Source organism: Astyanax mexicanus, chromosome 1 (assembly GCF_023375975.1).
Source record: "Astyanax mexicanus isolate ESR-SI-001 chromosome 1, AstMex3_surface, whole genome shotgun sequence".
Taxonomy (NCBI): domain Eukaryota; kingdom Metazoa; phylum Chordata; class Actinopteri; order Characiformes; family Acestrorhamphidae; genus Astyanax; species Astyanax mexicanus.
Genome location: NC_064408.1, coordinates 79,980,803 through 79,998,955, shown reverse-complemented (window position 1 = coordinate 79,998,955; position 18,153 = coordinate 79,980,803). Strand labels below are relative to the sequence as shown.

Genomic DNA, 18,153 nt, shown 5'->3' with positions numbered 1-18,153 from the left:
CAGAATTAAAAATACAGAACAAATAAACATAAATTCAGTAGACTAAGGAGAATTTTTTATAACCAAGTTAGAAGAACTCAAGATTTGGTTTCCAGCCTTGTTGAATCCCCAAGTTACGACATGGATTCATTAAATTTCATCACCAACAACTCACCTGATCAAACTTAATAAAGCATTAATTAGCCTGGTGTTGGGTGTTATGAAATGTCTGTTTAAAAAGCTGTTTGTATTTATTCTCAATAAATAACTTAAATAAAAATGCATATTTCTTCCAACACATCACATTAGTTTATAGATTCCCTTTTTTGTTTTTAAATAGTTAAATGTAATTTTTATATTCACTGTCATTAAGTAATCACTGCAACCTTGGAGAATAGAGATGATTTGTGATCCTTGAGGAATAAAGTGTTTAAGAGGTGATGAATCTTACTGTTTATAGTTCTCAGTCTGCTGCTCAGCAGGGAGACAGAATGAGTGTGATGAGCACAGGCATTTCAAGCCCGCTTTGCGTCCATTGATTTATACACAGCTGTAAAGGAGTAGCAGGCATCCTGTAATGTTCTCAGCAAGCTGCACAGCATACTAAAGCTACACAGCAAACTGCTACTACGTGTGTTACACAAAGAGAATAGTAGATTTGATTTGATGGTGCTAGTAGTGTAGAATTGGAGTAGGAGAACCTGTGAAGAAATTAGTTCAGGATTGCATGTGCTGTCGGGCTTTGTGTCTGATGGATCAGCTTTCTGTTCTATTTGAAATCATAAACGAATGTTCTAACTGTTCTGACATACACTCTATCACATATCCAGAGGAAGGAATCCAGACTGACAGGGCCTTTGAGAATGACTTTGGCCTGTATTGATTTGCACCCTATGAGGATGGTAGCTATGAAACAAGCAATTCCCTGTGATGGATAAACCTATTCTCACTAAAGATTGAAACTTAAACAAAAATAAAATAAAATGACTGATCGAACATTTGGATGACTAATAATGCAGCCAATGTCATTTTTGGTTTATATTTCTTTCTTTCTTTCCTTTTTTTTTTTTTTTTTTTTTGGGTGGCTCGTGGGAGGTACATAGAATGCTACATAAGTCTTATTTTTGTTCCCTAAATATTATTCTATATAAAATATATATCTGTATAAACCAGGTGGTTGTTATAGTATGTTTTATTACTTTTGTTTGTTGTTTTTCAATACTATCAATCAGCTGGTTTAAATGCCTGTTCCTTTAAATCATAATTAATCACTGCTTACTCCACACTTTGATTACTACTCTCAGAAATACAAATATATATGACACATGACAGAAAACTAATCATTTGACAAAATATATTTGTATTTGTCCATGTTTGCACTAGCTAGCTAATACTTTTACTTTATCTTGAGTGTATTTAGATCTTACCTAGCAGGTCTGGCACTTGCAAGAAATAAAATTACGTATTTTCTTCTCAGATGTATGTTTGCTTGGCCAGGTTGTTGAAACTTCATTCATATTAGAGCATATGTTTAATGGATAAATGAGCTTATGTACAAATAAAACTGCAGGTGGTCAATAGCAATCAGTACAACAGTTCTCTGTACAACAGTATGTGCTCTGAATACGACTAACCACTGTTTTGTAATCTACAAACTTAAGAACTTTGATAGTGATAATATAGCAGTACATTAATGTGTGTAAAAAAAACAGTGCAATTGATATTTTTTAAATCCTGTTGGATCAACAATAGCTGACATTATAATTCTCATATGGAGGAGGAGATACATAACAACCATTTACTGAATGACATAACTACTTGCTCTGAAAGCAACAGCAAAAGAATCCAGAAAAGCTTCTTCTGTATTAGTTTTGACGTAAAACAGAATGAGTCACTGTAAAGTTTTCATCATAACAAACATCAGTGCTACAGGCCTGTTGGTACAGGTCAGGTTAACTATAGAGACGTTCCAACATCAGTGGCTGATGGAAACTGAATTAAAAGCAATAATGGAAGCTCCTCAAACATGCTAATAATGAAGGCAAAACTGTTATGCTGTTCAGTTGCCTGCAGTTTTACATAAAATCAGACCTCTCTGCCTTGCTTAAAAGTTTTTAAGTCTGAAGGGCGATCCATCATTCAGAACAGTTTGAGCCAATTTTTTTTCACATAATCACTCATAGAAGTTACTGAATAATTTTTATAGTATATTCAGTTTTTTTTGGAAGAAGAAGTTATAATAAATGTTAAAATCAGACAATGAGCTTCAGGCTTATTAACGGTTAAATATTGTTATTTGTCATTTTGATATATTATATTAAGGGCTTACATACATGGAAATTATTATTAGTGAAATTTACCTCAGCTTTCTCCAACCACATTTATATCAGGTCAAATTATTAATTTTAAAGTATCAGGTTTTAATCTGGATAAGGTCAAGTCAAATAACAATGCAAGTGTGAACACACCCAGTTGCAAATGCATGTGACCAAAATCAGGATCACAATCAGGATACAATTAATATTTTAGACACATGAAGTGACTTATCTACTATAAAGCTCAGTTTTAAACATTGGTTCTATGTTCATGTGGAACTAAAGTGGGTGACCTCATACAACCATGGGTCTTGGGGTAAATTACAGAATAATAAATCTGAGCTTAAAACTTTTTATTAGTGTAAAAAAGCTGGACTTTGAATTAGGGAATTAGATGCATGACTGTTATATGTACGCATTACTGCAATCCATTATACTAATAATGTAATTCCATAATTCAGATTTTATGGAAGAAGTTCTATGTAATTTAATTCAATTGAACAAACTGCAAAATGAAAAACAAAGTTAAATATTCCACAAAATGGACCCACTGTGGAAAAACTACTCATCAACTCATCATTTCCTGAATGGATAAATAATCACAGATTTGTGGTCTGGTCTACTGCAAGGCACAGAGATCACACATGTATTGAGTTCTCCTAATCTGTGAGAAACATGAAGGATGTCATGTTTATGGCAGCCTAATCAACCTCAGAAGAATGGAGTCCCAGGACTTGTGGAACTGTGGTTTCAGTGGATCCAGCTGAGCTGAGCTCCAGAAAGCTGAACTTTATTTGAGAATGTGCAGCTCAGTACACTGATTGCCCATAAGAGGGTGTTGTGATGCTGCCAGGCGTAACCTGGAACCACATTAGTCTATTGCAGATTCACAGCTGAAGCTTCGTGCTCTGTTCACAGAGCAGGCTATTTCTGGTAGCTCTGTTTTTGTTGGTGGTGGAGAAGCAGATGTGTTCCTATTACATACTAACAATGTACAGAAGTGGGAAACTTCATAACATGCTGATTATGTAGCTTCAATAGTTTGTGTGTGGTTCAATCTAGTGTAATAGTCAGTGAAATATAACAGCTTGTTTAAGTTTAAGTTAATGAGCAAAAAATTATTATTAAGAATAAGGTAAAATGCTAATTGCACTGTATCACGTTAATGTATACGTCACTGTATACGTTATCACTGTAACATTCTGCACACACAGAGTTGGTCCATTACAGCAGTGCATGTGTTTGTGAGAGCACATATTGAACTTGCTTGTTTGCGCTGGTGCTCAGTGTTTACATTGTCAGCAGTTGTTCATGTAATGCTGCTGCTGTCGCTCTGGACAACCATTGTGAATTTTGCTATGCTGCCTTAACAACAGAGTGCGTGCGTGCGTGCATGTGTGGTTTGCATGCGTTGTGAGTTATTGTCAGGAAAAATGTCCTGAATTTGTATAAAAATGTTTATTACATGCAGATATTTATATATTTACACTGTATGTATGTTTATAACCTATAGAAAATAGTATCGTTATGACTGTTCATAGCATTGCCAACACAGAAATATGTAAAAACGAATTATTTGACAAAAAAATTTTTTTATTTGTCCATATTTGCACTCACTAGCTAGCTAATCCTTTTACTTACTATTGAGTGTATTTAGATCTTATCTAGCAGGTCTGGCAGTTAAAAGAAATAAAATAGCGTGTTTTCTTCTCAGATGTATGTTCCAGGCTGTTAAGTGGTGAAACTTCATGCGTATTAGATCATATGTTTAAAGGATAAATGAGCTTATTATAATTGCAGGTGGTCAATAGCAACTAGTACAACATTTCCGAATGCGCTCTGAATGCGACTAACCACTATACAAACTTAAAAACTTTCATATTAATAATATAACAGTACATTAATGTGTGGAAAAAGTACAGTGCAGTAGATTTTTTTTAATCCTGTTGGATCACCTATAGCTGACATTATAATTCTCAACACAATTTATCTTCCGCCAGGAAGGCACATTTTTCAACGGAAAATACACCCTGCAGTTTTTCATACACCACCACTGCCCCGACTCTAGATCATTTGGTCGTATTTGTTAAATGTATTTATTTATTTATTTATTTTTATATCAGTTGGATGGTTTCCATGGAGCGATTGATTTTTGCTGATTTTGCAAAATGCAAATACTCTCAATGAAAAAAATCATATCTACTGCCTGAAATACCCATGCAATCACTGTGCAACATTGTTGCTTCGAAGAAGAGTAACATTACAGGAGTTTACACCAATACGACTTGTTATTCACCCACTTGTTCTCACACAAGCTCTAATGCAGCTCCAGCAGTGTTGCGTAGTGCAGGCAGCAGCATGCCGAACCCATAGTGACAATGTGATTAAAATGTGCACGAGGTTCTTCTTGCTAGTAGGTCAGACTATCAAATCAATTGTTAAATGATGAATGGTAAATACTGTACATTACTATATACTACTAAAGATGTTAACATTATTACAGTATGATTCTCTCAGACCATGTTACGTACTGATGTCCAAATCCGTATGTGGGCCCTCATGAAAACCAGCAAGCTCTAAAAGTACACAGTAATACAAACTATTAGTTTTTTTCAACCTGAAGGTCTGAGATATTTGGTTTTGACATGTAAAAGAGGTAAAGTTTCTTGAGTATGTAAATGTATGTAAATGTAACTTTGTAGTTTAGTTAATATTGCAGTCTTTAGCTCTGCTTGCCCATATTAATTAAAGTAGTCCGAATTTTCCCCAGTGAAATAAACTATAATATTGTAACAATAGGCTTAACTGAAACATTTTGTGTACTGTGTTCTCAATTTAAGTATTCTACATTTAAGAAAAAAGCTACATTTGGGAAATTGGTTAAAAGTATTGAAAGTATTGCTGTAGGTCTAAATATTAATAATTTGAACATAAACATATTATCTGTTTAATGTATAGTAATCCCTTGGCTGAATTATCCTGGGAGGGGTTGCTGAGGCAGCTTTAAAAGTCCAAATGGACACTGTTGTTTTTACATTTTCCTTTCCGTTGATCACAGCTTGTATGTGATATTTATTTTGACAGCTGTATTACCTGTAGCAAATATGTGGACACACGGGACCTCTTCTCTTCTCTTACATCATTTCAAAACAAGTGGTGTGTGAGGCAGGACGTGGCCTGCTTGCTGAAGGCTGCCCTCTACAGTGCCGGTGCAGAGTCTGCACACTGCCTGTAATCACTGTATCAGCTGCTGTTCACTACAGCACAGCAGAGGAAGGAGGAAAGAAGAAGGGAAGAGGGGATAAAGGAGGCAGTGCAAGGACACTGACAGGGGATGGTTTGGAGTTTGTGAGAGGAAGGGAAGGAGGAAAAGGACAGAAAAGGAGGGAAAAGAGAAGGAGGGAGGGTGAGGTTATGGCAGGCTTCAGGCACACACAGACCCTATAATCTGATCAGTGTGGGTTTGGCTGGCTGGAGTGGAGTATGGTGGGTGTGGCGCTGTCTCACTGCAGAGGGACACACTAACGGAGTGTGTTCTGGAGGCAGGGCTGTCACCCACACACACACACACACACACATGCGCACACTCTTCTCTGTAGTTCCATGTCGCGTCCTGGTCTGACTGGTTGCAGTGTACATTAGCCACACACTGACAGGAGTAGTGCAGCACTGGCAGGTGGGTGTGTTATTTGACTTATGTTGGGTAAATAGTAAATTTGACCTGTCGACTTTATAAGTATAAAATGTGTCGGATAAAGTGAGAGTTTGTGCTTTTGCTGTTCTAATTTTGGGCATCTCAGCATTTAAAACTGTATTTAATTGAACAGGTTACTCCTGAGAGCTGCAATATGTGTGTATGAGCGTTGTATATGAGTTGTAATATGTGTGTATGAGCTCTGTACATGTAAGATGCTTTTATATAAGTAGTTGTGTGTTTTAGCATTACGTTTCACGTGTCAAATGTTAATATGTAAATAATATTTTACTGGTTTTCACTTTGTTTGTAGCTCTTTCTCTGAATAGACGTGTTCTGTGAGAAAGTAAGTGTTTCCATATGTCTCGTCTGAAAGCACGTGGCTCTGCTATAATAAGCTCTTCATTAATACCCGCTTTCTGACGGATTTGCCCCTAATGGTCTGATCCCGCTGAAAAGACTCTGATTAGGTTCATTGGGCGGCGCGTTGGTGTGATGGGAAATATCAAGCCGCGTGGTTAATTTCTTCATGACTGTGGAGTTGAAATCTCTAATCCGATGTAAATGCCCCAGTCTGATGTTGCAGAGGATTACAGCTGTGGGCAGGACAGGAAAGGACAGGACATGTCGTAAGAGAGGACACAGTCACAGTGCTATTCTGTCAGATTTATGTTTTGCCTACTCGTTTTTGTGCTATTTTTGGTCATTATACACCCCCATATTAAATTAAAAATGTCTAGTCTCAACAATCACTGTCAATAAAATAGGACTCTCTGAAGCAGCTAAACAGAAAGCTATTGGCACCATTCCTAAAGCCATTTGTGGATGAGAGTGGTGTAAAACCCAGTTGAGTTGTGGAGCAATGGAACTGTGGTTTCTGGAATAATGGTGCTTTTGTCACTAAATGCAATTAATATGTAGTAGAAACATCTTCCCTGAACAGTTATGCCAAATAAAGCAAAACAATTCTCTTATAATATCATTGATATTAAACTTCTTTTGTCCATACAGACGTAGTTATTTATGAATCACTTTTAAATTTCTTCTCCTGGCGCAACAGATTTTCATTGATGAATGTTTAAGACTAAACCGAACTTTAGAGTACAATAGTAATTTTTTGCAATATTTTTGTTAAACAGTATTATTACATTGTATGTGATCATTATTCTGTATAGTGTATTGTGTGACACTAATTTTGCATTACTTTTAATCTATAAAAAAGGGAGGGAGGGGTGGTGGTCCGAATGTGGACCAGTTGAGTGTGGCTGACCCCTTGTAATAAACTCTAAAAGTATTGGCGCTGATTGATTGATTTATTTTTTTCTCACTCTTAAATGTAATACTGATTAGACAGGAGCCATATGTTAAAGTTATTATTATTAAATAGCTTGAGTCTACATGTTTTAGCCATGGCTTCTCAAAAACAATTGAACATAAATGTTCATGAGTAGAATTGGTTTTCTGTTTGGGCTGTTCTTTCTGTTCAGGCAGTTTTTAAGTCTTAAAGACGCCATCAATAGCTCCTCAGATTCTGAATTGTTTGGGGGGGGGCATTTCCTGTGAAGTGGTCCTGGGTGAATGTGGAACTTGCTCAGTAGGGCCCTGCTGTGTGATTTCTTGTGGTACAACTGCATGTGGAGTAGGACTTTGTGTGTGTTTGTCTGTCTCCTACAGAGCGGCTTTTAATCACTGCTGCTTCACGCAGTACACTCATGCTTTAGAGGCTCTTATGTGGTTTGCGAGGGTGAAATCAGATGCTGTTTGGGTGTATATTTAGATGGCAGGATTCCCACTCATTCATTTAGTCTGATAAAGCAGCCAAAGGATTTCTGCCACAGCACTGAATGAATGCAGGACTGTTCAGTTAGTTGTGTGTATGCGCACAGAATTCTGTGTTTTCCCTGCTTACTCTTTTAGGAAGATGTGTGTGTGACCTGTAGGTGAGCCGTCAATCATTCATTGCACAGCTCGATTTAGAGCATCAGTGTATCTTTGGTTTTGTGACAATGCAAAAAGTATGCTTTGTGCGGTGCAAAACATGCATAAGTCATGTACTATTTCTTATAATTAATCATGGGTGTGTTTTGAGCATAACATGAAATAAACAAATCAGCATATCACTTACCATTCCCTTTAAGAACCAGATGAGCTCTGACTTTGGCAGATTGGTATTTTAATGGCACAGTGCCTCTTCGCTTCTCAGCAGAGGAAACTAAGCTGCTTCTACACGCTGTGAAGGAACAGTCATGTTATTTTATATTGCATTCTGTTTATTGTTAATGTAAATTTAATTTACCTGAATTTCCACCTCACTTCCAGACAACCACACTTATCAGTGTAGATGTATTTTTGTAAGCATCTTAGCTATTTAAACAACGCAGGCTTAAGACGTGATAATAGTCTGCTGGTGGGGTGTTAGATAGCAATGAGCGTCTTAACGTGTTTTGTGCAGGGTGTAAGATCTGTGCCCTCTGGGTTTTAATTTAAAATGATATCTTCCAATATTATACATTATTCTAAACTGTTGTTCTTGCTCTTCTTGTTCCTTCTTGTTCTCATGTGTTGTCTCTCTCTCTGTGTCCTAGGAGTGTCCCAGAGACGACCTTTGACCTGCACGGGGACGTTCACAGTGGCACCGCTCTGCCCACAAGCAAGGTTTGTGTGTTTTGTATACGTATGTGTGAACTTCCACCTGTGTTTCTGTGTGTACGTATACATGTTGGGAGGGCATGCAGTGTATTACATAGTGTGTGTGTGTGTGTGTGTGTGTGACTGCAGAGCTCAGGGAAGCTGGACATGGATCGTTCTGGTAACGGCAGCGAGAGAGGCATGGTGAAGCCCATGATTCGTGGAGAGCAGCAGGATTTCAGCAAGCACGATGGAAGGTGAGCTGTTGGGTTGCTGTCTGCTAACGTAAGCCCATAGCAAGCATATCCACACTAGCCTTTTACTGTAATGCCTTTATCTGCTGTCAGGCGCTGACATTTCTGCATAGACTTTTTTTTTGTAGAAGTCAAAAGTCTATAGGGGAGTGTGTGTATTGACCCAATGATATCAGTTATAGGGAAGCAAGGGAATACAAACCTAATGAAGTCATTGTAGACATCAAGAGTGTATGGAGACGAGTGTGTGTATAGACTCAGTGAAGTTAGAATGGAGGTCAAGGTAGTATAGACTGACAAGGTTGTTTAGACTATAGACTATAACATGTAAGTAGTGTAAGCATAGTCCGCTAATGTATTTAAACCTAGTAAAATCAGCTTAGGGAACCTAATTTGTTAACACTAACTAAGGTCAACACCGGTGGGAAATGTGAATAGATTCAAAATTGCTATGATTGGGACGTGTAAACTCTGTACTTAGTATAGACACTGTTAAGTCACTATGGGGGCGCAAGAGTGTATCAACACAAAGTCAGTATATTCCCAATGTGGTCAACGAGTAGGTGTAGGCAGTTTGTGCTCACTATAGACACTGTGACCTCAATATGAGGTGGAAAGTGTCTATAGTCAGCTCAAAGTGTATCCACACTTGTCCACCTCATACTGACTTCAGTGTCTGTACCTGCTTATCCCCGCTTCCCATACTGAGCTCAGTGTCTACACACTCACCGTATTCATCTCACAGTGTGTGGTGAGACCGAGAAGTGTCTGTGAGGTCAATATGAGGAGAGGACACGTGTGTGGAGGTCAGTATTGGAAGGCGGTGATAAGTGTGTAGAGACACTGTGGTTCAATATGAGGTGGATTGACACTTTGTGGTTTCTATAGACACCGTAAAGACAATATAATGAGGGGACAAGTGTATAAGACCCTGTGAGGTCCGTAGAGCTGGACAATATTGTTAATATATATATATATATATATATATATATATATATATATATATATATATATATATATATATATATATATATATATTTCAGATATATATATATATATTTCAGATATATGAGTGAATTCTGATTATGAGTGAATTCAGCGTTATATTTCTAAACTGACAGCACTATTTAAAGTAATGCCCAAGCCATTGTTTCCTCTACATTTTATTTCAAAATGTTTTATTTATTTATTTTACGAATAGTAAGCAGACCCCTATATAAAACAGTGAAAACATAACCTCCTTGTATTTCAGTTAAGGTAAAGAGTGAAATATGAGAATCTCTGCAACATAAAGAAGTTCTGTAGCTACAGGTTTCTGGTAGAAACCCCAGCCGATCTACTGAGATTCCCTCAGGCAGCATTTGTATGTAAAGATATACAATCTTGATTATCCCATTTTGAAAATCGCATTAAAACAGTAATTTGATTAATCAAATTAATTCGATTAATCTCCCAGCCCTAGGGGTCAGTATGCCAGTGTTGAGTAAAGACTGTATAGATTAAAAGTATTTCTAGGTTCAGGAAAGTCCGAATGGCATAGATTTACTGTGGGAGAAAAAACTGTCCAAAGTTCATGTAAAAGTGCACAGGTTTCCTGTTTGTGTGTTTTTGTTTGTTTGTTTGTTTGTTTGTTTTTTGTAGTGTGCACCATAGTAGAGTAAGACGGGGGTTCACCCCCTCCCCAGGGAAGTGAGTGTAGGGATCAGGAGTGTATGGGCTTGGCAAAAGAGTGTAGGAACGTGTGTATGAAACCTGATCCATACTCGTGCTATCTAAACCTCGGTTACCTGAACCCATACGGTCCTGCACCCAATCCACTCATCAATAATCCAGAACTACTGGACCCATACACACACACACACAGCGCTAGGACAGCAGAGTCTGCTAAATAATGCTGTATGGCAGAAGTGGAGCCGGGGGTCTGGAGCGGTGGGCTTCAGTGGACAGTGGTGTGAACATGTTCTACCTGAGTTGGTTTAATGAGCGCCTGTTTTCTCCCTACAGACCTCATGATGGCCCTGAGCTTACACTACCAGCCAGCATCGAGTTCAGGGAGAACTGTGAGTATCATCTATTCATTCATTCATTCAGCCACCCACTCACCACTGCGCACAAACCTGTCATCTGCCTTCAACGTGGTAACTGGATTACTGCTTGCCTGTGCCTTTTTTTTTATAATTCTTTTTGACTATTGTCTGGGCCTAGAAGTTATGCAGTTTGGTATTAATAGTATCCTCCGCTTTTTAATTATGGAAGGAAACTGAGTGTGCTAGTGTAAATATTCCTGTGCTCGTTCTGCTGCTGGACCAATTACAGATGTGGCTTCCTGACCCGTCTCAGGGCCATTTGCTGTCGAGCTTTCGAGGGCTGTTGCTGTTAAAAGGCTAATTGCTAATCTATTTTTATGAGAGTGGGGAGAGCCGGTTGTCTCAGACATCAATGCATGGAAAGTATTGATGGCCCTCTTGTCTGGGACATGTTGTGGAGTGCTTTCTGTTTAGTTTTGTTTTGTGACCTCACAGCAGGGATGCAACTGGTCTTTTGTGGTGTAGAATAAATCAGTAACATTAATTATAAATCTAATTGTTAATGTATCTTATTGCTTAACTAGATAAACAACATTACATCATATTTTTACTGTTTTGAGCCCTTACATTTATACAAAAGTAGCCGGTTCTTTAACCCTTAGAACCTGACAGACAGAATTTATGTCCAAAATCGCATGTGTTCTCATCTTAATAACTCAGGATTTCCTTCACAGATCAGCCTAAATGTTCTAAGTTTAGAAAGGGCAGAACTTACTCTTTCTAAAAATAGTACTTGCATTCCAGTGCAATTTGCTTTTCCTCAACCAATATTATTTACTTTTAGTGCTTCAAACATTATTTATATGCTGTTTGAAACCAAATAATTTCAGTAAATGACCCAAACGTGTCCACAGACAAAGTGTGAAACTACCTGCACTCAAACTAAACCTAGGTATGGCACTATTTTATAAATAGAAGAATTCTTTTACCTTTTACATTTTAAATTATTGCATTTTTGAGCAACCACCTGGAACTTATGCGGCTGTCTGATATAATTGCTGTTATAAGACCTGAAAGAGAAAACTGACAGTGGAGAAAAAACATACCACATGCTAACAGTCAAGCTATAGGCATCATCAGCTCTGTGTGTGTCTGATGATGTCTATAGCTTGACCGTTAGCATGTAGTATGTAATCAGGTTTGATTATGTAACAGGTTTAACTTTAATATTAAACTTTACTACTAGTCAAACAACAATCCCAGTAATATTTAAACTTAAGTATAAGATTTTTTTGTTTGCATGTTATCCCATTTGTTTTAGCACGTTGCATATTAAGGCTAATAAGCATACGGTCAAAGCCTTCCCTGTGTACTCTGTGTTAAGATCATCTGTATTTATGCATACTCTTTAAAAGCTCACAGATTCAAGTGGAACGAAGCCTAAATTAGTATAAATAAACTTTATTGGCTTTTTAAGTGCAAATTTTTAGCTTAACCTCAGTCCAAACCTAAAAACTTTTCCCTAAAACTACTGAGAGTAAACAAGTGGAGGCAGACAGTTTAGATGTTAACAATGTTAACAAGGTGAACATCTGTAGCTAATCTTTAGGGGGCTAGCATGAATTTTACGAAAAGAATGACTCAGAATGGGAAAAGCTCCATTCAGACATTGTTATTAATAATTAACCTGAAAACAAATTATCCTGCACAGTACCACAGCTTTCCAAGCACATCATCACAGCAGGTTGCTGGTGGACCTGTATCTACTGAATGTTTTGTCAACTTGTAAATGAGTGGAAAATGATTATTGTGGTCATCTCTAAATAGCATGTCTCCAGTCAAGTCTATGAATGACAGTTTGACATTTCAGTCAAGCTTCATCCATTGCTGTTGGATAGACCTTCACTTACTGATTAGTCTGTGGCTCATTATTGTTGTATATGTGGACACTATTGTTTTAAGGGACAGAAAGGAAATTGCAGCTTTAGACAGGTACTGTAAATGTTTATTCAGGTCTGAGGTTTGTTAGGATTGGTCAACAGATTTATTATGGCTTCTTTCTGAGAAGGCAGGCACATGCTTTTCCAGAGTCTGTTTCTAAAAGGACTAAGGGAGACCATTTCAATTAAATTAAATTTCATTTAAATGTACCACTTTCTTATTAACCACTAGATGGCAGGACTGAGTGTTAATGCCTTGCAGCAGTGTTGTTCTTTATTTTGATTGATTACAAATAAAATATTGATCCTATAGCCCATTGTAACTCCTGTCACATGACACGCCCTATGAGCTCACTGGTGTACCACCTACATGTTTGTTTAAGCCACCCTGAGTGGGGAGTCTTATTTGCTGTGTATTCACTAGTGTGCAGTTCACTAGTGGGATGTGTGTGTGTGCTTTGTGTTTAAGTTCAGAGTTCTTTGTGTTAAGTGGAGGGTTCTGTTCAAGAGTGTGTGTCCCAGGACCTCTGCTGATACACAGGAACAGTGTGTGTGTTTATTTTGATGTGTTTTTTTTAGAGAACCAAAGGCATAGACTGTATGTCTGAATGTTTGTGAGCACCCTTTCTAAAGGAATGTATTCAGCTACTTGCTGAAGTGTGTTGCACCCATGACCCTAATGAGCTTGTCTAGTTCTTGTAGTGAAGAGTTCTCTGCAATGATGGTGAACCATCCTATACTTTTGGGATGTTTTGAGGGAATAAGCTGGGAATGAGGACCTCACTATTGACACATTTCCACTGTATAGTAACAACACTGCTGGACCCAACTCTCTTGATAGTATCGCTAAAAAAAATAAGCTGGTGACTTTGCAAAAGACCATCTTTACATCTTTACCTTTAGAGTGACGACGGAATAACAATGGATAGTTCTGTAGGAAACGTTTTAAATTCGGGTTCAGTTGGCTCAATAAAATATTCACACTTTTTTGCACCCTGTTCTGTATAAAAATTTGCCTAATGGAAAAGCAAAAAACTCCAGTAGTATAGGTACCATACAGAATAGGTATAGGTACAATATTCATCTTTTAAATGATGAATAAGCAGGTCTTCCAATACTTTTGATCATATTGTAGAGGTTAATATTTACACCATTTTATTTTAATCTCTGTGACCAGTTTACACCTGGTCATTACTTAAATTTTGAATCTGTATTTAGATTCATAATTGTTTTTCCTCTGATAACACAGTTCAATAATGCTGTAAATAAATAAAATAATGTGTTTTAAAATTATATACGTTTGCAATCCTGGTATGAGACCTATAGTGTCTCAGAATTCATGTGTAAATTACTGTCTGTGTTCTCCATTCTGCAGCCGAAGACGCCTTCCTGTCAGCCATCATCAACTACACCAACAGCTCCACTGTGCACTTCAAGCTGTCACCCACCTATGTGCTCTATATGACCTGCCGCTACGTGATGTCCAGCCAATACCGGCCAGACATCAGTCCGTCAGAGCGAACGCACAAAGTCATCGCCATCGTGAACAAGATGGTGAGCATGATGGAAGGAGTGATTCAGGTAAGAATCAACTGTATTTCTTTACATTTCTTTCATTTAATCCTTATAGTCCAGGACACTTTTCTCAGTCAGTAAGAAAGTTCTGTTGCTTAATTTGGATAAAAAATAAGCAGTAAATGATTCACCAAATGAATGGAAATATTGCTGAGTAAAAATAAAGCACTGTTAAAACTCTCCTCCAGATGTGTTAGTTACCGTCTCTCTTTTGAAGCTGTTGCTTTTGAAGCCGTCGTTTGTTGACCTCTTGCAGTGTTTAGATTAAGCTCTAATCTAATACACCTGATCCACAAAATGAAGGTCTTGAAGCGCATAAGAACATTACTGACAGGTGTGTAAGATTAGAGGTGCATTAGATCACCATAAGCTGGACTGGGCACTGCTGCTTCCCCATAATTTTGCTGTAGTCGCAGTAGCTGCTCTGTAGTTGTAGTGCTGGGGTGTCCAGTCTTGTCCACACAGATACAGTGTTGCTTTGAGTCTTCATACCAACCAAACTCCAACAGTTAGCCTTCCTGTCTTTTAGGTTCCAGTAATGTGTGACAGTTGTGTTCCTGTGTCAAAACACAATTTAGTATACTAGTCCTGTCAGATTATATTGATATGCATGTGTTTTAGGGTTTTATAGACAAAAATAAAATTATTCATGTTTAACTGAGTGATGTGAAATAAAAAAAATAACTAAAACTTACTGTACTACTACATAGAAATAAATATAGTGAACATGACATTAAATATCACAACATATAATGTTTTAACCATATATGCCTAAAAATCTGATCATCTTTATTTTACCCTACCACTCTATAGTGAATAGAGATTTTGGGAAATGCTCTAAATCCTGTGCAACAGTAGCTATACAGGAACATGTTTGTGGGACATATTTGGGAAGGTAGCACCAGGTTTGCGATTGCTTGATTGGTATGAAAGCCAGAAGCCACACTGGTTCTCTGTAGATTAAGACTGGACATTCCTGCAGTAGAGTACGGCCAACATCAAGTCATTGCCTATGCCTTTGTGCCTTTGTGACAGTGCTGGTTAGTGTTCCTCTCTCTCTCTCTCTCTCTCTCTCTCTCTCTTTCTCTCTTTCTCTCTCTCGCAGTCCCTCTATCTCTCCCTCTCTCTCTCTCACTCTCTTTTTGTGTATGGGTGTGTATGTGTCCATTTTTGTGTTTTCCCCTGCCCTCTGTTTTACCTGATTTGTGCACTAAGTTAGCATTAAGAAGTGTGTGATCCTGTGCCAGTAGAATGAAACACGCTGTGGGTTTATTTGCTCCACTGCTTGTGGCTGGCCCTCAGCTGCCGGTGCAGTGGGTGGCCTATCCAGCTGTGTGTGAGTGCAAAAGAAAAACTGACAAGCTAACAGAAAGAATGAAACAAATGCAGCACGGTTTAACATATCTCCTCTTTCCATCCTACAGTGGATGGTTACTCATCATTTCATGTGGGTGTGGGTTTTCTCTTGCCCCCAGACTGACCCCTTCAGCCCACAGACTCCGCTTACACATATGGAGTTAATGCTAATAGCTTGTCACGGCTCTGTTACCGTGCATATGATGAATGAATACCCGCATACTTGTGGCATCAGTAAGGTTCTAAACACACTACACTCATTCTCTGCCTGTCTGTCCGTCCAAAACCAGGATTAAGGTATTTTAAATCCTTTTAAAAGTGGATTTTCATCTTCTATCATTTTTTGAAATCCAAATCTTAAGCTCTACATTGAAGCTTTAATCTGTGACCCTAAGCAGATGAAGTGTGCTCAGTGACTCGGGAGAGAGACAGCGATAAACCTACAGTCTTTTTACTCGCTGTAATCAGAGGTAGAGGTCGACCAAAAACAATATTTTTAGCTATGCACAGTAATTCATTGTGTCCTGCATGCTTTTCTTTATTAGTACAGCCCTTAAATCAATATTATATCGCATTTTACCTTAAAAATCATTGTGACGTTCCTTGAGATCTTTAATAAGGAGGAAAGTATCCCTTTTATTGCTATCCAGTTCTTGGAACCCTGCAAACTGCACTATGTAACTCAAAATGCCACATAACCCAAGTCGTATTTGTGCAAAGACCTGTAGTATTACCCTTTTGGGTCAGTCCACCTGCTTCTTTCACATTTATAGATGATTCTGTGTAAAATGTGCCATTTTTGAGTAGCGTCTTAAAGCCTAGATTCTATTTTCCAGCACTAAAGGTGAGTAGAAACAAGAAAGACCAATTATTGCTTGGTGCTGCTTTAAGAGCAGTCCCTTGTTTTTCCAAGTTGCTGCATTATTTATTAATTAAACTTGCCTAGGTCAGAAACATTCACAGTAGTGGTATCTTATTCAGCCAGAATTATTGTAATATTAATAAATATTAGTGATCAGAGTTAAAAATGAGTTTCAAGTTGTTAAAAAGCTACATTTTGCCCTCAAATTACACGTTTATTCTAAATGTGTCTTGTACGTCTAGATGTTGTAAATTTAGTACTGCCAAGTCTGTAACTTGAATTTAAGCACAAGTATTGCCACTTCAAGTTACAAACACAGCAACATGTAAAGCAGTATGTGAAAAGCCTCATACTTGCCATGTAATGTCAACTATATCTCCTCACTAAACCCTGGTTCCACACGCTTGTTATTAAAATTCATGATATATTAAAATAATTATCATCGTTCTAGAGATACATTCTTCTCTAGATTTCAATAATATGCTTTTTAAAAATAGTTTTATACAGAGTAGAGGTGCAGAGTTATTGGGATATCAAAATCAGGTGCGCCAATTTAGGAATGAGCTTCAGCCCAACTGGCTTTGAGAGGGGAACTGAACCTGCATTTGTTGTGCGTTTACATCAAGCCGAGTGATTTGCAAGTGTGTTGTGCGAGTGTGTGTGAGTGTGTGTGTGTGTCGGTCCGAGTGTGTATACATGCTTGTGAAATCTCTGTCCATGCCATGGCTGTTGTTGACAGTCTCTCTCTCTGTCCTGTCGGATGTCTGTCCCCCCCCTCTTCCCACTCCTCCTATCTCTGCAGGAGATTGCTGATGGTGACCAGGTAGGAGATTGTACTGCCAGGGAGACCTCTCTCTTTCTCTTGATCCATCTCTCTCTCTCTCTCTTTCTCACATTCTCTCTTTCTCCCTTTCTCCCTCCTCAGTCAGCTTGGCTTGGTCTTCCATGCCTTTTTTTCTCCCCATAACAGAAACCAAACAACCCAACCAAACCCGCCAAATAATCCCTCCTCCAGCAGCTGGACTCTCTAAAAACGAAACATAACCCTCATTCAGCTCCAACCTGGACCATGTGATACTAAAACTACAATTAAAGATCTCTGACTCTGGCAACATTTTTAATTCTGGCATCTCCATGTTACCTCTGCTTCCTGCACTTCAGTATGGATGAGAGACAACCCTGCGTTTGTTTGCTTATTTTTAATTTATTTATTTATTTATTTTTTTTGTTTCATTCCTTTTAATCTATTAATTTATCGTTCTTGTCTGTGGTTAACGTCATTGTACTTCTGGATGCCTTCTATGGCTGAAACCACAAGGGAGGGAGGGCGGGGATGGGCCGTCGTCGTCAAGGGGGGGATAGACACGTGCGGTATACACACGGTTCCAGTTCAGAAAGTGTGTGTGTGTGTCTGGGCTGTGTGTATCCCTCTCTGTATACCAGGGATTTTATTTTTTTAAATACTCCACAGCAACCAGACATTGCTTTAATGTGGTGCCTTCAGCACTTCATCAGTCTGTTCT

General features: G+C 38.2%; 1 protein-coding gene across 17 annotated transcripts in view; it reads left to right on the top strand.

The window, feature by feature from the left end:
• Positions 1 to 18,153, top strand: part of afdna (afadin, adherens junction formation factor a) — a 136,084-nt gene that overhangs the window by 76,270 nt on the left and 41,661 nt on the right. For 11 of the 17 annotated variants that reach the window (XM_022662848.2, XM_022662847.2, XM_015607395.3 and 8 more), the window contains 5 exons: positions 8,574 to 8,643; positions 8,767 to 8,873; positions 10,875 to 10,930; positions 14,213 to 14,418; positions 17,433 to 17,453. In XM_022662848.2, coding sequence (XP_022518569.2) covers positions 8,574 to 8,643; positions 8,767 to 8,873; positions 10,875 to 10,930; positions 14,213 to 14,418; positions 17,433 to 17,453 — 460 coding nt within the window. The remainder of the gene's footprint in view (positions 1 to 8,573; positions 8,644 to 8,766; positions 8,874 to 10,874; positions 10,931 to 14,212; positions 14,419 to 17,432; positions 17,454 to 18,153) is intronic. The other 6 variants (XM_022662865.2, XM_022662850.2, XM_022662849.2 and 3 more) reach the window with 1 other exon arrangement.